The 25,924-nt window shown below is 50.0% G+C and overlaps 1 protein-coding gene across 3 annotated transcripts in view; it reads left to right on the top strand.

Moving 5' to 3' along the window:
* JARID2 (jumonji and AT-rich interaction domain containing 2) overlaps nt 1-25,924 on the top strand; it is a gene marked incomplete at its 3' end in the record, with an annotated part of 243,631 nt that overhangs the window by 195,430 nt on the left and 22,277 nt on the right. For all 3 annotated transcript variants that reach the window (XM_082848319.1, XM_082848320.1, XM_082848318.1), the window contains 2 exons: nt 16,624-16,856; nt 23,656-24,688. In XM_082848319.1, coding sequence (XP_082704445.1) covers nt 16,624-16,856; nt 23,656-24,688 — 1,266 coding nt within the window. The remainder of the gene's footprint in view (nt 1-16,623; nt 16,857-23,655; nt 24,689-25,924) is intronic.

Below are 25,924 nucleotides of genomic sequence, written 5' to 3'. Positions count from 1 at the left end.
AGAGGAAACACATTGACAGGCTGTAATTGTAGGCAATTACCTGGCCAAAGGTAACGAGGGACTAAAAGGTGATCATGGCAATGTAACTAGGAGGATATAAGACAAAAATGTGTGGGTAGATAAAGAAATACTGCAGGGAGTAGTATTGAGAGAACTTGATGAGTAATTGGATTAGCATGGGGTGGGGGGAAGGAAGTAAGAAAAGACGAAAGAAAAGGAGAGTGGAGCAAAGAGCATAAGGTTGGGAGAGGTGATGGCTGTTTTCTGTGAGTTCTTAACCAGATTCTTTGCTCGAGATCATACTTCCATTGGGACTCACAGAGACCCTAGAAGGTCGAGCGTCCCCGTCTACAAATGGCAGAAAACCAGTGCTGCCAGTAAGTGATTGAGGCAGAGGAAAGCTTCTCATTTTTCTTCCTCCACGGCTGTGCACCGAACTACTCCTTGTCTTTCTGGATCCAATGGGAAGTAGAGATGCAGGGCCAGCATCGCTTAGATGTGACAGGAATGTGTCTCGCCTGCACCACTGTTGGGCATTTTTGCCTTGTCAGCTGAGTGATTATTCATCTGTCCTGCTTCCTGCTTGCTTAGGGCTGTGTTTAGGGGGCGCAGAGACATGACAAAATGTGAGTTCAGGACCTGACAGTTTGTCGGGGAGATGAGGTTAATAATCTCAGTGCGTAACTCAGTATTTCTCCGCCTCCGCCTCTTCATCTGTAAGGTAGGGATTAAGTGAAGTGTTTGTGTAGCCTCTGTTAGCTGTGTGTGTAGACATGTTCATAGTTAAGGGGTGGCTTCTCTAATTTCCTTTTAGTGGGTGGTCTTTCAGAAATCCCCTTTGTGAGAGGGTGGATCAAGGGCTGTTTTCCATGAATGACAGTAAAAATATGAGCGTTTTCAGGATGGGTTCATCTACGTTTTCTCTTTTGATTCCATCTACTTTCTCTACAGCAGAGTCATGGGAGGTGGTCAGGGCAGGAGGTGTTTCTTGCTTTACAGTTGAAGAAATGGAAGATCTGATGTCTTGCACCCGTCACCCAAAGTGGCAGATGCAGTCAAGATTTTTGAAATGCCCCCCGCGCTAGACACTACTCTATTGTAAGGGCGAGCATGTGAACAGGTGTGCTTTGCGATGGGTCCAGCCTGTGCTGTGATGGTGGAGCTACCACTCTCATCTGGTCGACAGCAGCAAGGAGCCAGTGCCACAGGCCATGGCCTGGGAGACACAGCTCTGCGTGGGTCTCCAGTTGTGCTGTTGCCACATGGCTTTCATGTCTTTGGAGGTTTCATGTCTAAAAACCCAAAGGATGGCAGTGCTTGCTTCTCTGCGAGGCCAGTGGAAGGACTGGGCTGAAGCCAGCTCGGAAATGCACAGGCCGTCAGGAAAGCTTCCCCAGTTTCGAGTGACCCAGAGGAAGATGAGAGCTTTGTTGAAAAAGAGAAGTCAGCTTTGGAGGAGGCCAGGTTCTGCCTCAGATTCGGTATTTCAGAAAAACAGAGTTCTCAACACCTAGTTAGCCGAGCTTACTTACCTGCCCTGTTCTACATCCTCTGTGACGTGAAGAAGGCCAATGACAAGTAAGCAAACTGCCACCAGCAGGTTATTAAAGCAAGACTTAGTGACACTGGGGAGTAAGGCCCCCCCGGCAGGAGGGCGTAAGGAGATTCCTGAAGGTACTGTCCTCAGCAGCAGAGATTAGAGGGCCATCACCCAAAAGTGGTAAAACGGAAATGTAATAATCTTTGAAAACTGAACATTTAGCTGTGGAATAGTGTTCCTTTCCCAGCCATTTCTAGATAATTGAAATTACACCGTAACACCAAATTGTATAACACACACGTTTGTTCCTCCCCCCACCTCCCGCCACCCCCCAACCCCCTTTTTGTTCCCATAAAGATCTTTATCAGCATCAACTAGTCATCAGGAGCTTTGTTTCCTGCCCCTTTTAAGGCTTAATTAGCTGTGCCTTGCTGGGTAGGCATTTAATTTCTCTGATTGTTAATTTCCTCTTCTATGAAACAAGCAGGATAGTGTAGATGGTCATTCATTTGTTCCTTCCTTCATTTATATCCCGGAATGAAGAAATAGTTACTGCGTGTGTCTCGGGTACAGGAATCGTTACCATCGAGATCTGTTATGGTGGATGGTGGGCATTGCTGCGTGTTAAAGGGAAGGGCTTTTCCAGGATGACCTGATTAGCTGGGTGAAGATCCCTAACTAAAATTTTATTCCTGGAATCCATTTTTTTCCTCCCTGAGACATTAGTACCATTTTCAGATTAAAAACATTTCTATCCCACCCTGTTTTCATCTCCTTCTCATTTGCATCTATACTATATCTTCTTGTCCCTATTATGACCCATAGGAAACTTGGTACCCTGTTGTCTCCCACAGAGTATGAGTTGCAGAATGGCAGCAGTGAACCCCAGGACTCTAGTGGTTTTCACAAGAATCCTCCAAGCAGTCAGGCTGGGATCCCTGAGAACTCTGTTTCCGTGATTAACAAACACAGATCAAACAGTGGCAGAATTCCCGTGGCAGCTTGCACTTGTCTTTCCTGCTTTGTTTTTACTGAGACCCTTTTCTTTGTAAATACAGAGCAGAATTTCTTGAAATTCCTTGTAATGGGATTTCATCTCGGGTACCTATCAGTTATAAAAGCGGATAATTGTTTAAACGTGACATCTGTCAACAGAATGAAACAGATATTCCTAAAGAGGGTTCACTTGTAATAGAACGTTCTCTGCGGGAGTACAGAAGGTGTTTACCTGGTCTGTTGGCATGGCATTGGGCCAGTGGCTTTATCGGTAAAGAAAGCAGATAGATGGTCGCTGATTATGTATATGAGGAAACTGCTTGGGCTCACCCAGGACCAGCCCTGACTGACTTCGTTTCTTCTGTCTGGGGTTCAGAGGGGGCCTCCTTCAGGTTCAGAAAACTGAACTTCTGCAGTTCAGGTTCAGAGAGCACCTGCAGAGCCCCAAGCTTGATTAGATTTGCAAGGCGCTGACGACTGCTTGCTTCCCAGTGAGCCTGAGCCATGAGGCCGACCACTTGGGCTTGCCGCTCCCCAGGATGGATGAGAGGGCCCTGTGGTGTGACACCTGTGCCACGGGGAGGCCGGGGATGCTCTTGTCCTCCTTCATGTGGCCCTCCCACGCCTCGGCCCTCTCTCCCTGATTTTAGAGGGCACTTGGTGAACATGAGCTAAAAATCATTCTGGAGAGTAAAGTAAGTTCTCTGACTGCATGGGAAGAAAAGGCGGGGTACAGTTCGTGAATGAGATGAGGGCGTTCCTTTTTCCAGCCCTTGCCTTAGTTTTTGATTGACGGATTGATTGATACTTGCCTCAGTTTTAACTCCCTCATTTTCCAAAAAGTAAAATCTACAGACAGATCATCTCCGTTTCCTTCTGATTTTGGACTCAGGTGAACAGTGTACCAAGTGTGAAAATAGATTTTCTAACAGGGGAAACCTGGATGAGGCCATAATCACCACGTGGTCAAGCAGGTCCTCAGAATTGCGGAATTTTTCCACGTGAGAGAGTGGAGAAGCAAGCTGCCTTTGGGCTCTTCTCCCTGACACAGGATTTCTCTGGTCCAGCGGTGCTTGCCCCCGCTTCGTATGCTGGAGATGTGGAGGGGTGTCGGGAAATGCAGCAGCATCTGCACCTCCCCCGGGCGCAGCACCCTCACTGAAATGTGGGGAAATAAATGCACAGAAAACAAAATGGGGAAAACGAACTCTTTATTACGGGGTGGCTTTGGCCCCAAACCCTGATTTGGTGGCAGGTCCAGAGTTTTATTTAGGCTGTATTGGTTTGAAGAAACGAGAACCCAAGCTGCCGATGGTGTCCTGCTTTATCTCATTTCTCCCCTAAACTTGAACCCCAGTGAAGTAGCAGGTTCCCTACAGAGCAGGAGTGGAGCTAGTGGGAGCTGATGCCAGGAGAGAATGCTCGCTCCCCCTGCCCTCCCCGTAGGTGTCTAATGGGGCCTGGCTGGGGTAGCGCTCAACTTCCCAGGGATAGGAGCCCTGACCCCAGTAGTCCCCTGGCAGAGCCTGGTGACCCCAGGCACATGTTTAGTTGCGCAAACATTGCAGAGGACTCAAGTGTTCTCATTTATAACCCACTGCGCATCCTAAGGGAAATGGATGTGTTTATTAAAATGCATAATCTGAAATGACAAGGATGGCATCACACGTGCTTTTGACCTTGGCTCAACACTCAAGGGTTACGGTAACAGTGCCTCCAGCAGCTTCTATTTCGATGGCTCTTCAGAGTTTCCAGAATGTGCTTCAGTATACAGAACCTCAAATGATCCTAACAGTAGAGCCCTTAGCTAATCTCTGTATTTGGCCATCAAACAACACAATCAAAACGTGGCTCTTGTATTTGTGTTACAAGTTGATATTTGAAGTGGCTCGGTTTTTGAGAAGTTCTCATCGTTGGTAATTGTTTTTCAGCAGGGTAAGTGAGGTAGGGTAGAGGAATTAATGCTTTTGTCTGGAATGATGCTGGCTTTGGTTTTTCCTAGGTGGTGAGGCATTCCTTAGCCTTTGCACAGGAGAACTCAGTGAGGGTGGACTGTTCCCATCAGCCCCATGTTGTATATTCTCCACATGCTTGTTTTGCTCTTAATGAAAAGTGGAAGGAATAGCAGAGACCACTGTTTCTTTGTGTGCTCCTCTGTTTCTGAAGAAGGACATTTCTCACAAGTCTTTTTTTTTCCCCCACAAGTGTTTTTTAAACAACATGTTATCGGACTCCCAGCTGGAATAATTTCATTGCTTTTGGATTGACATGGTGGTGGTGGGGGAGTTGTGTAAGGGCCGAAAAGCGGTTGCTTGGGTGACTTCACCTCATTTCTGTCCTGTGATTGCCTTTGAGGTGCATTCAGCAGCGCTTCTGTCTGGGTGGTGGAGGGGTGGGTTGTGTGGGCAGAGCCAGGGTCCCCCCATGTGCCACGGGGAGATGCTCTCCAGCTGAGGAATGCTTTTTTCTTTTGCCTTCCACCCCTCTTCCATTTGGGGCCACTTGACCTAGTGGTTGAGATCAGGACACTGATGCTTGTCTGCCTGTATGTGGTTGCAACTTTGGGCAGTTTTAGTTTTCTTATCTTTAAAGAGGTAGTAGGAGTGCTTTTTCATAGGTTTTTATTTTATTTTTAATTAATCAATTAATTAGTGCCCGCGTTGGGTCTTCGTTGCTGTGCGCGGGCGTTCTCTAGTTGTGGCGAGCGGGGGCTACTCTTCATTGCAGTGTGCGGGCTTCTCATTGCGGTGGCTTCTCGTTACGGAGCACGGGCTCTAGGCACGCAGGCTTCAGTTGTTGTAGCACGCGGGCTCTAGATCTCGGGCTCAGTAGTTGTGGCTCGCGGACTCTAGATATCAGGCTCAGTAGTTGTGGCGAACGGGCTTAGTTGCTCCATGGCATGTGGGATCTTCCCGGACCAGGGCTCAAAGCCGTGCCCCCAGCATTGGCAGGCAGATTCTTAACCGCTGCACCACCAGCGAAGTCCTTTCATAGGTTTTTGTGACTGGATGAGTCAATATAGGTTTTATTCCGATGTGGTAGAGAACACTGTATGGGCTGTTAACTCCACGTGTGAGTGAGAAGATCTTGAAGTCTAGAACAACCTTGCAGTTGATAAGAGAATCCTGGAAAGTTAGTACGTTTCAAATACCTGGCATGCAGTGAGGGCTGCCCGAGGGGGCTGCTGTTAGCACTGTGACGTTACTGACTGCATCTGAGGGAGTCGCTCCGAGTGTGGTAGATGGTCGCCAGTGACACCCGTCCACCAGTATGACCAGCCCGTCCCTATTTCTTTTCATCTTGCTGAAGCGTTTGCTCTCTCGGTCCACGCGGGACCTTGGGGATATACACACACATCTAGGACTGCTCTGGCCTCTGGTAGTTTGGTGTGCGGACGGACACCTGGCTTTTCCATTAGGGTTCAGGAGTGGGTAGGGATGGCGTTTCATTTGGGGGTGATGAAAACATTTTAAACTTGTATTTTTGTGGTGATGGTTGCACAGCTCTGTGAATATGCCAGGATCCACTGGATGGTACGCCTTGAATGGGTGGATCACATGCTATGTGAATAATAGCTTACTGAAGAGAAACTCAAGTCTGTTAGTAATGAGTGAGTGACAGATGCACTCAGCACAGCGCCTGGTGCTTGACTGAGTTCTCAGAAAGGGGGTGCTGGCTACTGTCCTGTTGCTGGCCTCAGGCCCCATGAATCTTCTAAAGAACTGTGATACTCTGCAGTTCTGAAGAAATGAACGATTTTCAGAATCTTCAAACAATTTTGTTGTCGGTACTTGCCTGGGATACGTTTATATCATACATATTATAAATTGAATCGCTGAGCTGTTTACCCAGCTGCTCAGTGTTTAGTATTTCCAGCTAAATTCATCTGGTTTGTCTTAAGGGGACTTTTTAGTCACTTGGGAAGTTGTGCTGTTCCCAGAGACTATACAGTGTGAGTATAGGATTTCCAAAAGTCATTCCTTTCCTGGCTGGAGGGTTGGTGTGGTACCATAGCAGATCTACAGAATTTATTTGGAGAACCTTGAAAACAGTCCTTATTACAATGCAGATATTTCTGTATTTGGTTTTCTGTACTAATATTTTTATTCTGCAAATAACCAATTCTTCTATAACTTGTAGAGTGACTGTGTACATGGAGTGCCTTCCAGTTTAACTCTTGTGCACACAGTCAAGGTGTCTCTCTCCCCCAGTTTGTTGTGAGTAGTTAGAGCTTCCTTGTTCAGATCCGAAGGTGGGCTAGAGTCTTGCCATTCACTTCGGAAGTGCTTGGCCTTTTAGAATTCATATCCTTGAACGCAGGGCTCTATGAAACCCTGAGCTACAAAATCAGTTCATTCATTTGCTCTTCCAGAGTTGACGCTTGTCCCCCTCTGAGTATAACCCATAGTTCTCTGCTCTGTCTTATTTCTGGAGGGTGAGAAAGTATGAGATTCCTCTTGGACCACTGCCCACCCTCCCAACAGGCCCTCAGCCCAGGCAGTCCTCTGTCCCTGCCATGGCATGTTGGAGAATGCAAGAGCCACGGAGCCACCTGAATCGCAGACAGGCAGGGGGTCAGGCACCATCTGGCCATCCGTCTTGTCCTTTCCTTGGCTCCTTTGGGGGCCAAGGGGGCCAAGAAACCATTTTTCAATGACAGAAGCCATGCATTTGGATTGATGGTCTTTCTGATGCCCTGACCTTTGTATTCTCATAAAGGTCATGTGCCATTTTCACACTTTGGTGTCTGCAGTTATTAGGATCCTATGTAAGAAACGTGTTTAATTGGCAAATCTGTCTAACTCTGTCAGGTACGTTACATCAGTATCCATAATGTAGTCACATTTCTAGATCTTGGAACCCTGGTAACAACCAAGTTTTTTGATAGGAAAAACATTGTATGACTTACAGATTCAGGTTCTTACAAAGAGAAGGAAATCCAATTTGCTTTAAAACTTCTTTTCAAGAGATTTGTTTCCTATTACACACGTAACCGAAGTGATAAGATTTCACTGAGTGGAAATTCCAGAGGGCTTTCGCAAATTCCGTGTAAACCAGTAGAACTTGCTTGTGATACTGGCGCAGGGTGCTTGGAGGCCTCTGTAGGTTTCAGCCCTTGCTGTGGGCTCCCAGCGTGAGTGAGATCCTCATGGGGCTTATGCTGACCTACAAGTCCTGGCTTTCTCTACCTTGACACGTGATTGCTGTAGCTAAGTCAGTGGAGCCGTTTTTACCCAGGGCAAACTGGGTTACAGCACTCAACACAGGCGGCATTAAAACCCTTTTGAACTGTTGGCACAGGTTGGCAGACACATTCCATTGTTTTCAGACGATAGTGACTCAAAGTTGAACTGGCTCCAGGGAGCAAGTGCGGCTTTTGTACAGTAACAAGGATTCCGTGCCAGCCGATTGATGGAGTCTGTCTTCCCCGAGTCAGGACGCCTTGTAATGACACGAAGCTTACATTTAAATATCTGGCTGCAGATCAGAAACGTGGCGTGCTTCTCTTTGCCTTTCCGTAGCACAGTCTTCTCTATTTACAGCGATTCTTTTTTTGTCCCTTCGATTTGTTTTGGGGGTGGGACGGGTCTTATTTTAGGTAATTTGGGGGTTAGTCCCACATTCAGCTTCCTGCTTCTTCTTTCCTCCTGCGCATCGTGTGTCTGCTGGCAGACTTTCCGGCCCAGCTTTCGGTAATGGCTCTTGTATTTCTCCTTCAAGGTGAAGGTTAGATGTGCTGGGTCATCTCAGGATATCATAGGACTTTTGCCAGATGCCAAGAAAGGAGTCCTCTTTCCTGCTCACCTAATAAAAGACTTGCTGTCATTCAGATGAGGTGCCTTTGGCAGCACAAATAATTAGCACGATTGGGGCGCCCGGCTCTGGCAGGGGAAGGGGGCAGGCAGAAGTGCTGCTGCTGACCTGTGCGCTCTGTTGAGAGGGAGTGACTGTTTGCACATGTGGGTCTTTGCTGTTACAGCAGGCGCTTTTAAGAAGATCCAACTTGCTTATATTTGCACAGCTCCTTTCTCTGAAGAACGGATAGTATTTTACATACTTTATTTTGAATACTTTAGCGATTCCTGGAGGGCAGATAAGGGCAGGCAGCTGGTTTGTTTTGTAGTTGTGGGAATTCAGGCATAGATGTGTTTGGACCTGGTGGCTAGAAATCGCAACCAAACTATCCCTGTCCCTCCAAGAGGCTGTGTATGGAGTGAGGGTTTTAAAGACCTTATGATCAGCGTTTTATCGACTGCCTTGTGGATCCCCCAGGAATCTCGTCCGGATCTGTGTGGACAGAGTCAGATGGGGGAACACCGTTTAGTACAGACTCTGGAGCTGTAGACGTGAGTTCCTCCTTGGAAAGCATCGCTTTCCACCTTACAGATGATCGCGGGATTTTGCTGGTGAAGATGTTTCTAAAGTGCCTTCTTGCCCGTTTCTTTTTCATCCCTTTCTGGGAGCAAACCTTACCTTCTGAAGTGACCCTAAGTCAGAATACCAGCCTTTGGATTTAAAGGTTTTGCTCGCTGTGGTGTGGAAACCCTTGTCTACAGACCATTTAACTTTCAGAATATGTATATACAAATCAATATATTTGTCTCTGTTCATTAATGCAGAGGTGTTTGTATCTGAGTACAAAACAATTTCCTAATATGGTTCACCGTGATAAATGCTTTTTTCCTCTCCTTAAAGAAATGAGTCCAATTATTTCTTTTAATTGGAGACAGTGTGTGTGTGTGTGTCCTCTGTACATCTCGAACTTTCTGTCTCTTATATTCACAGGGTTTAGGCTTTTCCTGTGAGAGTGAATATTTTTTCCTTTCCCCTTCTCTCCTCTTCTGGAGAATCTTACAAATTAAGACAAAAGATAATTACTTGGAGGAGCAAAACTGCAGGTTCCCACGACACTTAAAATTAATGAGCTGTTGAGGACAAAACACACCTCGTCTCAGGCACCATCATCTTCACCTAACAAGCGCCCCCCCCATCCACCTCCCAGTGACACGTGAGTTGGCTTTTTGGCTGTGTTTGCCACTTGGGTGGACGGCTGCTGTAAACAGCAAGGCGGTTACAGAACGGGGATTCCTTTGAGAACTCTCCCTTTGTTTGCAAATCAAAGTTAATTTGATTCCATTTTTAATTTTTGTATTTTTGAAAACCTTCCCCTTTCCCGATCATCTGATCAAAATAGTCTTTAGTAGAAACTTGTGCTGCAGTTCACAGAGCAGCCGCTTTGGTTTATTACTTTAAGGGCGCGTGCCTCCCTCTTGCCTCTCCTGTCTGTGATCAGGGTCCCCTTTCCCCACAGTGTTTTCCTAGGGAGTCATTTTTGGTGTTTGTGGTGTCAGAGCTCCTACAGGGCATTAGAACAGAAGCAGAGTTGTGCGTTCTGTTTCAGGTACAGATAATGACAGTGAAGGCTCTGTCCTCCCGCCCCTGGATCTCAGAAAGATGTTGCTGGCTAACCACAGTGCCAGCTTTTAACTAAGCTCCTTGAAGTCTCTTTCTAGCAACTGGCCTCGCCCCCATGGTTCACCTGGAAAAGAAAAGAGTAACAAACCGTGAGCACTGGTGCCCTGATGCCCATGTGGCATTGACCCGGTCGTGGTGTGGTGATCCTTACAAGCTAACGCTTGCCCACTGCTGCCGCAAAGATCCTTTCTAGACTAATATCTTCTCACTGAATCCTCCAAGCGACCCTATGAGATAAGTAGTTAATTGGGAAACTAAGGCTTGGACAGGAAACCAGTCCAAGGTCAGATAGTTAGCAAATGATTTATCTGGATTCAACTTTAAGTAGCTTCATTTCAGAGCCTGAGCTTTCTGGGGGCTCTGTAGGTCTAGACATAAGTACAGGGGCCCTCAAACCCTCTAGTAAACCACGGTGTAGCTAATAACCACGGAAAAGGTGATCCAGCCTACTGGTTTCAGGCTTGTTGGTCTCAAGACCCATTTCTGCTCTTAAAAACCTATTGAGGGACCCCAGGAGGCTTTTATTTTGTGGATTGTATTTATTGATATTTACCATATTAAAATTAAAGGCTGAGGTAATTTAGAAATATTTACTCATTTAAAAATAACACAAACCCCCATTACATGTTAACACAAAGAACATTGTCATGTAAAGGGACAATATTCCAAACCCCAAAAGTTACAGGAGAGGAGGGTTGCATGATTTTCCATTTTTGCAGATGTCCTTGAAGTCTGGCCTAGGAGATGATGGCTAGATTCTTAGGTCTGCTTCTGCATTCAGTCATATACGAAGAAAATCAGTCTCAGACAAAGAGGTGGTTGGAAGAGGGAGGAGCCTTTGTGAAGATTTTATTCTTTGATTTCACACCCAGACTCAACCAGTGGTAGTTTCTTCAGGGTCAGTTGTTACCATCATCTGAACCCACATCGGTGAGCTTCTCCTGCTCTGTTACGTTAACATCCATTGGTTTGCCTTCTCCCTCGAATGGCTCTCTGACCCACACACAATTTTGTAATGTCTTGTATTGATTGTTTGAAAATAATGGTTCACTGGGTTATCCACCCCTACCAGTCATCGGCACCTTCCGTTACGCTGTTTCAAAGAATCTTCCCTCTGCACTGAACTCATTGGGAAAGTCTTTAAGTGTTGAGAGGCCGTCGAACTCATGGTGGCAGATACACGTTTTCCAGAATTGTAATTTTTGCCTGAAATCGTGAATTCTGTCGTTGGCAGCAAACATTGTTACTTTTTCCTTGACAGCCTCACTTTATTCATTTTTGAGAAAATGGCTGACAAATAACTGCATTGGTTGTCCTTTCAAGTAAAAATAGCATTCTGTGGAAAAGCAGCTAGCTTACAACTTGATCTCACAAGTGCTTTTCCTTAGGAATAGTCGTCATACTGGTATTCAGGAGAAATGCCTTATGTGTGGTTCCTTTTTTTTTAAAGTAAATTTATTTTATTTTATTTATTTATTTATTTTGGCTGCGTTGGGTCTTTGTTGCTGCACGCGGGCTTTCTCTAGTTGCGGTGAGCGGGGGCTACTCTTCGTTGCGGTGCACGGGCTTCTCATTGTGGTGGCTTCTCTTGCTGTGGAGCACAGGCTCTAGGCACGCGGGCTTCAGTAGTTGTGGTGCGTGGGCTCAGTAGTTGTGGCTCACGGGCTTAGGTGCTCCGTGGCATGTGGGATCTTCCCAGACCAGGGCTCGAACCCGTGTCCCCTGCATCACCAGGCAGATTCTTAACCACTGTGCCACCAGGGAAGTCCTGTGGTTCCGTTTTTGTCACACAAAGTATGTGTATTCCAGGGTTGAGATTTAATACTGTTAACAATTTCTATTGCTTTATCACTTTCCAAAGTGAAACTGTCTTTTTTTTTTTAACTGCTAGTAAATGGTAATGAAGATTACCAATATTTGTTCATTTAGTTTGGTGCCACTGCATTGATTTGTGTTGAATTTTGCTACCTGTTGACGTTTTCTTTTGGTTTTGTTCTGTTTTTAGTTTTATGGAGATGTAATTCACATATCATAAAATTTACCCACAGTGTACAATTTCATAGTTTTTAGTATATTCACAGAGTTGTGTAATGATCATCACAGTCAACTTTAGAACATCTTCATCGCCTTCACCCTGAAAAATCTGTACCCATTAGGAGTCATTCCCATTTTCCTCAACCCTCCCCAGCCCCTGGCAACCACTAACATACTTTCTGTCTCTTAAGTATTGGTCTAGTCATTTCATAGGAATGGAATCCTATAATAGGTGACCTTTTGTCCTTAGCTTCTTTCACGTCCCATAATGTCTGCAAGATTCGTCCATGCTGGAGCACGTATCTGTTCCTGATTCCTTTTTATGGTTAGATGACACCCCATTTTGTTTAGCTAAATGCCAGTGCATGAACCTTTGGATTTTTTCCCCAGTTATTAACTATTGTTAATATTTCTGCTCTGAACATTCGTATACATGTTTTTATGTGGACATATTTTTCATGTCTCTTGTGCTCATACCTGGGAGTGGAGTTGCTGGGTCATATGGTGACTCTGTTTCACATTTTGAGGAACTTCCAGGTGGTTTTCTAGAGTGGCTGCACCATTTTACATTTCCACCTGCAGTGTTTGAAGGTTCCACTATGCATTCTCACCCACACTTGCCTTTATCCATCTTTGTGAACATAGCCGTCCTAGGGGATGTGAAGTGGTATTTCATGGTCATGTTGGTTTGCATTACCCTGATGGCTGATCTACCTTTAGCCATTACCATCACTGAAATGTTAACGCAGTAAAAAAGGTAAATACTCTCAGGATAATTAAGAAAGTACTTTTGACCTAGGGGATCCCCTGAAAGTGTCTGTGGGTCCCCCATGGGTCAGGTCGCTCGTTAAGCTGGTAGAACAACGAGGGCTGTGGTTTCAGCATCATATTTTTCCTTGCTTGGCCGGGACGTTGGCACCGCCTGTGTTTTCCCATGAAATGGATATTGGGAGGCAGTGGTAGGCAGCCGGGTCGAGTAGGAGGTTATGGTGAGTCGGCTTAGGCCTGCCCTCGGGCTGTATTGAAGCCCATTCTTCTACTGCATCTGCGGGGAGGGTGGGAGGCCAGAAGAAGAGCTCTGGCCACAATCTGCGTGTAATAACCTGAGACGGTCCTTTTAAAGAGGCAGCAGCAGTAAGGTCTCCCCAGTGCCGAGTGCCTGCTGAACCCAGACAGGGCACTGCACACTCTCCACGTAGGAGTGTGTGGTCCTCAGCCTTAGCGAGAAAACTGAGGAGTTACACAGCTTGCCCAGGTGCAGGCAGTAGGGCTGGGAATTGAAGCACTCATACAATCTTGTGAAAGGGAACCAACCCCCAGAATAAATTTTTTTTGTAACCAAACAGAGAAGTAAGTAATTCTAGTATTAGCACACTGCTCATCTTGGTGGCAGTAGCAAAGGTCAGGAAAGTATGGAGTATTTAAGATTAAAAATAAAAAGATGAAACTTCCTGTGCTTTGTTTCAATAAAGGAGCTATGTTCACTGCCTGAGAAAATTGGTGAACGGTCAAGAATTGCCTAGATTCATGTTCCTTGGCTTGATTTTTAATCACGTTGAAGTATGACTTCTTATGGATGTTGCTTCTAATTTGTCTGGAAGGCGAGTGCAGATAGCGCCAGCTTGGGTATGATGAATGGATTCTGACAACGTGTAGTTAGTTACACTTAGAATAAATGCCAACCATTTGAAGCGCTCCGTTTTTCTGTAACAAAGTAACCAGCAGAGCCTTGCACAACACGGGATCATATACCGTATTTTGCTGTGGCGTGGTCTTTACGTCTGTATTGAACATCTATTTAGAGTGTGTAATCACTGGGGCTGCGAGCAGCTTTAGAGATCAGGGCTCACAGCCCATCCAGATGTGGAAAACGTGAATCTGTGTGTTACACCATATACGGTGTAATAACAGGTGCACTAAAGAAGCAAATCTAAGCGATCGAATCAGAAACAATTAGGGGGAAACTTAGAGGAATGTCATACCATCTGAAAACATGTTCGGATATTTTTTCTTCTTCTCCTTGCGGGGTGCTGCTGGCTGCGTGTAAGAAAGTCCCCACCTCTGACCAGCTTCATGGGAGAACTTGCGAAGCTAAGAAACTTAAAAAGTGGGCTAGCAGATTTAGCAACATAACAGATGGAAAAGCAAAAAAGAGGAAAATATTTGCAATCTACAAGGCATAAATGTAATTTAAAGGCCACTTAGACAAATGGGGGGACAAAGAAAGCATTGATGGCACTGGGGAGGGCGTCCTTGGAAGACATACGTTATTGTCTGATGGACCAGTGGGAGAGGGGGTTTGCCTTCTGAGTCTTTAAGCTTCAGGAAGAGGTTTCAACTCAAAGGAGGCGCAAGTTTTTCTTTACAGCTGCCTGGTCCTGTGGTGACTTCTGCCTGGCATTCTGCAAGGCCTGGTTGGGGGGTGGGTAGCCTTGGAGTGGAGGTACCCAGTGGGCGGGTGGGCACAGTGACCTTTTAAGGCTCCTTCTGTCAGGAAATACTCCAGGAGCCTTTTTTTTTTTTTGCGGTACGCAGGCCTCTCACTGCTGTGGCCTCTCCCGTTACGGAGCGCAGGCTCAGCGGCCACGGCTCACAGGCGCCGCCGCTCCACAGCATGTGGGATCCTCCCGGACCGGGGCATGAGCCCGTGTCCCCTGCATCGGCAGGCGGACTCTCGACCACTGCGCCACCAGGGAAGCCCCAGGAGCCTTTTTAAAGTGACAGCCGCAAGGGCTCACTGGCTTCCCTGGCTGTTCCGCGTGGAGCTCGTGGGGCCGGGCAGCCAAGCATGGGGCATCCTTCCTCCTTCCCTGGAGAAATAGGCCACCTGCCCAGGGGGTTTGGGATGCGGGTGTGGGGGGGACCTACGGGAACCAGAGAAGCAGATGTGAAGGGCCTGTAGATGCCGTGGAGGAGTGCCGGGCCCACCAGGTCTTTCCTGGAGTGCGAGTCCCGGCTGTGAACCGAGGAGAAACCTCAGGGCAGCAACGTGATGAAGTTTACTGTAAGGACCCTGAGCATCGCTGTTCTCTTCTCAACTCCCTGAAGCGGGTTCGGGGGTGTGCAGCAGGCACACAGGGAACCAGCACTGAGCACAACCTGGGGACCAGGAGGGTGGGCCTGGGCTCGGCACTCGCCTTCCGTTGGCGTCCTCTGTAAAATGGGCGTGAGGACAAGGTCCAGTCCCTTTGGGTTCAGAGGCTGTGACTTCCTCGCCTGACCATGGCCCCTGGGCTGTCGGCAAACACTTAATACTTGTATGTGTGTTGTGACTCCTGGGATAGAAACGGGTCCGGCTCAGAGCGCCTGTGCCTCTCTGTCCCTCTTCTCTGGTCACTGAGGGGTCAGGTGAAGCAGCTGTGTCCTGACCCATATCCGTCGGCAGATCTGCAGCCTTAAATGCATTACTTTAAACTGAAGAATATATTCTTTTTTCGGATCCCCTGTATCTTTATACATGAGGTGGTCCTGTTCGTGGAATGTGACTGTTGGTTTCTTTTTTTTTTTCCTATTAATTAATTTATTTTTGGCTGCGTTGTGTCTTCGTTGCTGCGTGTGGGCTTTCTCTAGTTGCGGCGAGTGGAGGCTACTCTTCATTGCGGTGCACGGGCTTCTCATTGCGGTGGCTTCTCTTGTTACAGAGCACAGGCTCTAGGCATGCGGGCTTCAGTAGCTGTGGCACACGGGCTTAGTTACTCTGCGGCATGTGGGATCTTCCTGGAGCAGGGCTCGAACCCGTGTCCTCTGCACTGGCAGGCAGATTCTTAACCACTGCACCACCAGGGAAGCCCCTGTGTTGGTTTCTTCATTTTAATTCTTCTCTTTTTGTTTAAGGTGTTATGTTGATATTCTCAGGGCTAATGTGTATTTTGTGTGTGTGTATGTGTGTTTATATTTTTGTTTTGTAGGGATTTTTTCTTTTTTTTTTTGTGACTGCATTGTGTCTTCGTTGCGTGCGGGCTTTCTCTAGTTGTGGCGAGTGGGAGCTACTCTTTGTTGCGGTGTGTGGGCTTCTCATTGTGGTGCCTTCTCTTGTTGCGGAGCATGGGCTTCAGTAGTTGTGGCGCGTGGGCTCAGTAGTTGCTGTGCACGGGCTCAGTAGTTGTTGTGGTTCACGGGCTCTAGAGCACAGGCTCAGTAGTTGTGGCACACGGGCTTAGTTGCTCCGCAGCATGTGGGATCTTCCCGGACCAGGGCTCGAACCTGTGTCCCCTGCATTGGCAGGTGGATTCTTAACCACTGCACCACCAGGGAAGTCCCTGTAGGGATTTTTTAAAATGGATTTTTCACTGGTTTCAACCAAAGCAGATAGTTCCTAGGATGTGTTTATAACAAAAAGTTATAAAAAAGTTATAACAAAAAGTTATATTTTTTGGTCTCTCTGTGTTCAGGATTATTCCTGTCCTTCGTGGTGCTTGTTTTGACTTGAGGTTGCGTCTTGAGAGCGTGTGAGATGTGATGTTTGTCCAGAATGTTTTCCTTTTCTTTCTCCTTTTGTCTTTGGGGGATTTAGGGTACCTGGCAGCAGGCAGCATCCTCTGTAGTGACTTTGTTCTTCCTCTCTCCTTACTTTCCAGTTTTCAATGGTTCCAGCAGGTCATCACGGGAGAAGGAACCTGTTCAGAAACACAAAAGCAAAGAGGCCACTCCGGCGAAGGAGAAGCACAGTGATCCCCGGGCCGACGGCCGGAGGGAGCAGGCTTCCACGAGCCACCCCCCAGCGGCCCCCTCCGCGGGCTCCTCTGCCAGGGGGCTCCCCGCTCACCACCACCCCCCTCTGCATCGGTCGGCTCAGGACTTACGGAAACAGGTAAAGCCCAGCCCTGCCGCCAGGGGATCATGGTCTGGCCCGGAGGGTGCCGGCCTTCCTGCCAGATGCCACCGCCGCGTTTCATCAGGTTAACTGAAGGGGGAATGTGAGTAGTAGCCTTGAGAGATCCATCTTTCCGGAGCTCAGAAGGCAGGAAGGGATGCTCAGAGGTGAGGGGGTGACCTGGGCACAGAGATGCCAGTGCGCACGCCTCTCCTACCATGAGGATGCATTAGGCGGGGCCGTTGGTGGGTTTTCATCCCTCCCTGGAGGGCGCTGCCAGCACCCAGTGCCACCAGCAGTGGACCCTCGCTTGCTGGGATGCCCTAGAAGGGTAGGGAGGGAACACTCCTTCGTTACCCCTCCCCCGCCCCAGCGCCCCGGGCACCAGGTGAGGCCGGGAGCCACAAGTTACCTTGGAACAGGCCTGCACATGGCCTGGAGTGTCCCCTGTGCTTCTTGACGGACACGTTGGTGGCTCGGACACGTTGGTGGCTCGCGGCAGGACTTCTTATAGGCCTCCAGGCGGTGATGAGACGGGTGCAGCCGCGGGGGACACTTACTCCGTCCTGCGCCCTCAGGGTTAGCGGAGGCTGCACACGCTCTGCGCCACCCCCACTCCCCACCCCCGCCAAACGCCCCGACTTCGGGGTCACATCCAGAATGCAGATCCTTTGTGGGTGCCTCTCCCTGCCCTTGGACAGAGTTCTCAGCACCTGGGAGGGGGTGTGGAGCTCGGTGAGGCTCTCACCCGGGTCCAGTGGCATTTTGTTACGCGCTCTGCTCCTGTTCTCACTCCATCTGAGAGTGGGTGAGCCATGGGGATCAGAGATGCGCTCTCCACACTGGGAATTCTGTCACATACAGTTAAAACTTTCCTTAGAATAGACTGAGGACTCTAATCTTGAAAGATTGATTGATTCTGGGCGAGGCGTGGGTGGCCTGGAGATTCCCTGACGCGCACCATTGTGGAGAGAACTAATAGATAGATAGATGGTCATTGTGGTGTGAAGGTTGGAATGCCTCCTGTTGAATTGCTCTTTCTCCATGGTCTTTCTCATTCTTGATGATGTTGGGGACCATTGTCTCTGAATACGTAGCTGTATTCATGCACATCCATAGGATTGTGTGTATACACACGTAGTATTAGTCTTAACCTTTAGCTTTCACATATCGCTCAGTTCTCCAGCTGGAGTGGACGAGGCAAGAACTCTCCTGTTAATGTTTCTACGGTCCTCAGGTTGCCACTTAGTGCTTCTGAAGTGTTATCTTGAGATTAAACAGGTGGTTTTTGCATATTTTAAACGTTGCCCACTGTCCCTGAAACACAAACCTCACGGTTTTCCTCATGAGAACACCTGAGCGTGATTGTGGAATTGGCCGCCCCTGAGCTGGGTACCCGGTTTTCAGGACATAAAGTATAGGAGGCACCATCCCTTTGGTGTCTTGAGTCCCGATTCCATTTCCAAAGCTGTTGGCCAGACAGGCCTTTGTGCAGAACTTGCCTCCAGATCTTTGCTTATGAAAGAGAACCATTCAGAAGGGGGTCTAGAGAGGGAAGGGATCCATCTGTGGAGCAGGAATCTCAGTGAGGAATGAATGTGTGACTTTTTTCACATAGAACCATAATCTCTCTCTCTCTCTCTCTCACACGTGAGGCTGGATTGAGTAAACCCCTATCTCAGTTGGTCCAAGCTCATCCTCAGCCCCCAGCGCTTGCCCCTCAGTTCAGGATTTCCCTTTGTAACTGAACAAGAGGAGTTCTTGCAGTTGGAGGTGAGAGTTGAGGGGAGTAGAAGGTACCCCTTCCCTGGGATAGCCCATCCCCTTGACCCACAGCAGGCTCACGCAGCCCCTTTTACACGCAGTGTAGAAGATGGAGGGGAGACCTGGGTAGCAGGGCAGACTGTCATCTGAGTGACTGTAGGAGCCTGGCCGGCTTTCTGGGTTCAGGTCTTGCAGGTGGGGTGTAACCGTCCCCGCCCCACCCCCTCCTGCCTGCCCTCCCTCCCCTGTCTCATCCAGCCGGGTGGGATGACCCAGGACTCCCAGGTCTAGTTGGGATCTGACCACGACCTTCACCCGAGACTTAAGCTGTAATAGTTAACCTTCCTGAGCCTTATTGTTCATTTGGAGCCAATGATGCCAACTCTTCTCCCAGGGACATTGTGAGAAATGAAAGGATAATTTTGATACCATCAAATCCCATTAGTTAAGCACTCTAAGAAAAAAGGTCAATAGAAGCCCATTGTAGATTCCTTTGTAATGGCCTGATGCAAGTGATTAGAATCTGACCTTTCATCTTTTCAACTGCATAAAAGATGGGAGGCCCAGAGAATACTCGGATCTGTAATGTCAGATATGATTAATTTTTTTCTGTCGGCCTGAAAGAAAAGATCAGTGATTGTACGAAGTACAGCTGCCAGGGTGGAGGGATGCCCTGTGTAGGGGTGCTGCTGAGAAGTGACCATGCCCTGCTGGCCCCAGTGCCCCGAGAGCTCACTCTTCTTGCTGGGACATTGCCTCTCACGGTGCTGGGTGGGGTGCTCAGCTTCATAAAAGCCCCGGCCTTTGAGACTCAGAGCATGAGAACTCAGTGTGAGGGGCCTCCCTAATCCTCCAGCTTTTATTCTCCCAAAGGCTCCAGGTGTGCCAGGTGACACCCACACATGGGTAGCAGCCCTGCAGCTGCCCTGGGTGATGATTTGGGTGTGTGGTAGGTGTCGAGTGCTTCCTTAGAAGAGTACATACGTAATGTGCAGTAAAAATAACAAATTGAGGATGGAGAAACAACCATTCTTACACCTAGAGAGGGTGTGGAGATGTTTTCCAAGCGTGTCGTGAAGAGGCTTTTGCAGACAACTGTGTGTGGTTGGTAAGCCAGGGTGTGGAAGACGTGGGTGGTGAGGCTGCCCCCGGCTGGCACACCTCCCGTTCTCATCTGTTGCGCTGAGGCTGAGCCGTAACGTGAGGGAGAAAACCACCAGCTTGTGTGGCAGGGCAGACACGCCCGGCGGAGGGTCTGCTGGGCTGTGGCACCTTTGAGGAGAGGTTTTCACACTCAAATGTATGGCAGTTGGAAAAAGTCTTGGCCTAGTCGGATGGAGAGAGGAGGCCGAGCTGTTCAGACCGAAGAGTGAGGCGTATTCTCTAACATTCTGGAGAATGAAAAATGAGCATCCAGAGAGAAATGGAGAGACTCGCCTCAGCTGGAAGAACGTGGAAGGTCTGACCGTGCTCTTCATCAGGTCTTGCGGGGAGTTTGAACTGCACCTCTGTCACGTGGTGCTTGTGACTGGGTCAGGTGGCCTGCAGAGGGGAGGGGGCAGGTGCTTTGGGAAGGTTCGGGGCTCCCACCAGGACCAGGTGTTCCTTTTGGAGAGCAGGGCTGCGTCAGCCGTGTGCCTCTGCTCACTAACTTGCAGGTGCCCGCCACACCAGAAGGCCTGCCTTCCCTGTCCGTAACTCGCTGCCTGTCCAGTGGATTCTGTTCATTTAGGCTCTTTTGCTATTTAATTTGAATTTTAAAGTCCAAATACACTGTCCCCAACCAATAGTGTTTCTCTTGGGCACCTTTGCTGCTGCTCTCAGAGGATGGGCAGAGCCACTCGACTCAATGACTCCCTCTAGTGGGAAATGGGAGTTTGGTAGTTGACTTTCTGGTTGAACTGAGGACCGCTTCATGTCTGTGCGACAGGGGTAACCTGAGCTACAGGTGCCGGGTGGGCGGTGGTGGGTCGAGACACCCCACTTCCTGCAGAGCTGGGTGACAGCTTTGGGGTGCAACGTCAGAAGCCCACACCTGAGCTGAGAAGGAACACCTTGAAGAGGCGAGCTGAAGGGCCTTTATTGCCCCCCAGAGGGCTCTGCCTCCTGCCTCCCGCCTCCCGCCTCCTGCGTGTTGATTCTCCAGTGAATTACAGTGACCCCTCTCCCCGTGTCAGCACTTCCTCCAGATGTGTAGAGTTGAGAGCAGGCCCGTGTGGTGGGCTGGCCAGGTGACCTGGGCGTGTGTCGAGGTGAAACTCAGTGTTGGGCTCTATTCCATGGTGGAATAGAGCGGTGGCTGGGGAGACGCCCAGTGTGAAGGTGAGACAGCGCCTCGGTCCATAGCTTTGTCTCCTTTGGTACCAATTACTCATTGGACCCCGGAGGCAAGCACAGGCCAATGACTAGGCGTCTGTGTTTATAGAAATAGGTAAATAAGAAGACGATCTTTTTGCCATTGAAGATGGTGAAATAGTTATGCAGAATTCCACCATGTGAAAATTTGGAATTTCCTGTATGACAGTGAGCCAGGAGATCAGGTGGCCCCGAGAAGCCGGACTGGATTGACCCGGGGCCCTGCGCTGTTCCTCCAGGTAGAATCTGGGAGAGTGGAAGCCTGGCTTCCCGGCCTCCTGCAGGTGCACAGCCGTGTCGGGGGAGTGCAGAGCTGTCGGGGACTTGCACACACTGAGCCCCTTTCTCCATCCTCACCAGTTAGGTCAGAATCTGGATGGGGAGGGCTTTAGACTGGAATCAGCATTATTTTCAAGCTCCCCAGGGGTTCTCTGGGCTCCCGGGTTTGGGAGGCACTGAACCTAAACCTCGGCAAGACATGACGGCTGGCGGTGGGCTCTGCCGGCAGGAGCTGGTTGGTGGTGTCCACTGCGCAGTGGTTGCCGTTTCTGCTGGCGGATCCTTATCTTCAAGAAGGGATTAACGGTGCCCTGCGTCTGCCTTTGTGTAAGTTGGGTGAGAGTCGGAGCAGGTTAACCACAGATTGAGGGCTTTGAGGGATGTCTTCTCTGAAGATGCAGATCCCTGAGCATCTTGCTGATGGAAAACTCTTTCTGTGAGCCTCTGCAGGGTCTTATTGTTTCCTTTAGTTTTTCTAGATGGTTTGTTTTGTTTTTAGTCAATGGATATTTGCATTCCTCACCGTACATCCTATTCCAAATTAGTGGTACTTATCATGGAAATTTTGTCTTTGCCCCTGCCCCTGGTTTTATAAATTTGTTTTTAATTTATTGTTGCCAGGCTGCTAGTTCTGTTCTGGTTTTGTTTTAAAATTTCCTGTTGCGTATTCTAGACCACCTGCTCATTCTGAGTCCTGCTTCATTCTCAAGTGGCCGGCAGGGTGCATCCAGGCCGTAGTTCCTGGGCCTTCTCTTTGGCCTCTCCCTCCCCAGTGGGGTCTGGGACCTCACTGAGCCCAGAAGTCAAGGCTGGCTCCCCAGAAACCTGGTTACCAAACGCCCCGGGTTTGGCTCATGGAACACAATCTCACACCAAGAATTCATGGCTTTCATTGGACCGCGTGTAATTGGCGAATGGAGAAACACAGGTCTGGGGGCTTCTCTCCTTTTTCTGTTTTCGTAACCTTCTGTTGGTGGTCTGCTGCCGTGGCTCCCAGAGTAGGTCCTAGGATGAGGCTCAGCATCACCTGAACCTCATTAGAAATGCAGATTCTCGGGCTCCATCCCAGACCTACCGGATGGGAGACTCTGGGGATGGGGCCCAGTGACCTGGGCTGGGCCTGGGCCTAGTGCAGAGGTCGCTGAGACTCAGGCCCTGCCCTCCAGGACCTGGTCCCAGGGGTGGATGCGTCGGGTGTGGACAGGACAGGCATGAACTGCCTTAGGTGCCACATGGCTTCCCCAGCTGGGGAGCCCAGGCCCTCCTCTTGGTCACCTTCTTCTCTGGGCCCATTGGTGAGAAAAGGCAGCTGTTGTTGCTGCTCTGTTTCCCGGTGAGCGTGTATAATGTTTAGTCTGCCTTTTGGGGAGGTGGTGTTGCTCAGGTAACCCTGGCATCCCAGGTTGCATGTGAAAACTCGATGCCCAGGATGGTGAATGACATGTCAGAGGCCACTGAGAGGCAGAGCTGTGACGTGGTGTCCGCACCAGAGCAGCGCAGCAGCAGCTCCTGTGCTGGGCCCGTTGTCATCCTTTGGAAATCAGTGCTTTTCTGGGGTCCACCCTTGTCACTCGCTGGCTTCTTTTTATACATGAGGGTGACCTTTGTGTGTCACAAGATTACTGTGGTGTCCAAGCTGTAAGGTGGCTGTGAAGAGAGGCTGATTGGTCACCAAATTCCTGTAGGACCGAATGTGGACGCTTGTAGGGGCGGGAAATGGGAGCCGTCTGTGCAGAAGGGGTCGGGCCTGTTTTGCTTCATCAGAGAGGCGAGGTGCATCCAGTGAGGTGCCCTGGGGCCCGTCTCACGGTGACTGACTGGCAGACGCCCACGGCTGACGGCTACACCTTTGGGCGTGGCGTGTGACCGGCACCTGAGCCACGTGAGCGCTCTTATTCCTTTGTTTCCGTAGCATTTTTGTTTTGTTTTTTACTTACTGAGCATGGATTTTAAAATTCTGTGGGCAGATCATGCTGCTGTAGGGAGCACAGGAAAAACTGCGGCCACGTCTTTTCTTGGCACAGGCGTGTGTCTGTGTGTCTGCCCCCTTACCAGCAAGACCTTGCTGTCGGGTGTTGTTATTAACTTGTGGCAGGTGATTGGCAGGCACGTGGAGGGTCCTCACTGGGAAACGTCTAGTTTCAAACGACAAACGTGCATGTTACAGCACACCCAGAAGACCCCCTGGGCAGCACCCAGGTTGGCTGGTGTTTTTGCGCGGAAGGATGGGCCGCTAGTCCTGCAGAGATCCTGAGACCGGGTATCTCAGAGCTGGCTTCGGGGCTGTGTGTTTTGCTTGCCTTGCCTCCCAGAAGCGGGCGCCGGCTGCTGAGTCCAGGCGTGGGGCGGTCCCCGCTGACAGGTGCTAACTCCCCTTCTCCCCCTCTGCTCCTCCCAGGTTTCTAAGGTCGGCGGAGTCACTCGAATGTCATCTCTGGGTACCAGTGCAGCCAGTGCCAAAAAGATGCGCGAAGTCAGACCTTCACCGTCCAAAACTGTGAAGTACACTGCAACGGTGACGAAGGGGACTGTCACATACACCAAAGCCAAGAGGGAACTGGTCAAGGAAACCAAACCTAATCACCACAAGCCCAGTTCAGCTGTCAACCACACAATCTCAGGGAAAACTGAAAGTAGCAATGCAAAAACCCGAAAACAGGTGCTATCCCTCGGGGGGGCGTCCAAGTCCACCGGGCACACCGTCAATGGCCTCAAGGTCAGTGGCAGGTTGAACCCAAAGTCATGCACTAAGGAGGGCGGGGGGCGGCAGCTGAGGGAGGGTCTGCGGAACTCCAAGCGGAGGCTGGAAGAGGCGCCCCCGGGCGACAAGCCGCAGTCGCCCCCCAAGAAGATGAAGGGGGAGGCGGGTGCTGCGGAGGGTCCCGGCAGGAAGGCGGCCCCGGCCCCCGCGGAGAAGGCGTCGCCTGGCGGCCACGGGAAGAAGGAGGTGCCCGAGCGGAGCCTGGAGAGGAACCGGCCGAAGCGGGTGTCGGCCGGCAAGGGCCCGCCGGGCAGACAAGCACACGGCAAGCCGGACGGCGCCCCCTGTGAAAATCGTTCTACCTCGCAATCGGAGCCCCTGCCCCGGCCGCACGAGGCGATGGCCAAGGCCGAGAAGGGGGCCGGCAGGGCCGGGTGGGCGGCCATGGACGAGATCCCCGTCTTGCGGCCGTCGGCCAAGGAGTTCCACGACCCGCTCGTCTACATCGAGTCGGTGCGCCCTCAGGTGGAGAAGTACGGCATGTGCAGGGTGATCCCGCCCCCGGACTGGCGGCCCGAGTGCAAGCTCAACGACGAGATGCGCTTCGTCACGCAGATCCAGCACATCCACAAGCTGGGTCGGCGCTGGGGCCCCAACGTGCAGCGGCTGGCCTGCATCAAGAAGCACCTCAGATCTCAGGGCATCACCATGGACGAGCTCCCACTCATAGGTAAGCTACCCATCCCCCCCATCCCATGGTGTCTGCCCCAGCTTAAGCTTCTCCAGGCCCTTCTTGGCCTGGGAGGAGTCTGAGGCCCCCCTTTCTGCAGGTGCGGGGTGCTCATGACAGGAGGAGGGCTGGTCCTGTGACCCCCGCTCTCACACTCGGCAACCCCTGCTGCCCCGAGCTGTGGGCCGCCTTGCTGAGGCCAGAGTAGTGTCCGGCGAGAGGGGCAGGAACGCTGCCCCCATGCATTTGTCTGCTGGGGGCTGCCTTACCTGAGTTCTGCAGGCTGGGAGGCTTCACCTACAGGAAGTTATTTCTCACAGTGTGGAGGCTGGAAATCTGAAAGCAAGGTGTTGGCCGGGTTGGTTTCTCCTGAGGCCTCTCCCCTTGGCTCGTGGATGGCCGCCTTCTCCTGTGTCCTCACGTGGTCTTTGGTCCGTGTGCACGTTCTTGAGGTCCCTTCCTCTTGCTACAAGAACACCAGTCATATTGGGTTAGGACCCATCATGGTGACCTCATTTTACTTCAATTACCTCTTTAAAGACCCTGTCTCTAAATACAGTCCCACTTTGCGGCCCCGAGGTTAGGACTTCAACATATGACTCTTTGTGGGTGGAGTACATTTCAGCCCATTTATCTCTGTCTGCTTATCTGTCCTTGCATCTCAGTTTTTCTGGTGATGACTGGGCCCTCGTGGAGCCCACAGGTCCGGGAACACTTCTGAGAGCAGGCACAGCTCTGGCTGTCACTGAAGCAGAGCTCTCCTTGGTGACTGCTTTTGTGAACGTACACCCAGCTATTGTGAAGACCCTTGGCCCCCAGGCAGAGCCCACGGATGGCTCTTGGAATCCGCATTTCCCTCTTCCTCTCCCCTTATTGAGCCTCCAGGATTAACTCACTCTGTCCGGGATGAGCGGTTCTGTGGAGTGGGGTTCCTTTTGGGTCTGCCAGGTGAGTCACGTGCTTCCCTTCTGGCTCTAGACCCTCGACAGGAACAGGGCATGTCCTTCCTCCAGTTGGAGAGGACAACTTTTTAAAGGCAGGGAGCAGAGGAGATATTATCGGTCATTTAGGTGTCAAGAGTTGGCAGTAAGATAGGGTTCCTTGTAAGATGGAGGTTTCATTATTACTCTCAGCAGGTGAGAATCACTTAAATTGAAAGAATTCTTGGTTTGTGGTCCACTGTCGGGATGTGGTCGAAGGTGACACAGGGCTGTGGGAACAGGCTGAGGAGGTGCC

Source organism: Leucopleurus acutus (assembly GCF_964270905.1).
Source record: "Leucopleurus acutus genome assembly, chromosome: 10".
NCBI lineage: Eukaryota > Metazoa > Chordata > Mammalia > Artiodactyla > Delphinidae > Leucopleurus > Leucopleurus acutus.
This window is presented reverse-complemented; position numbering and strand designations above follow the sequence as displayed.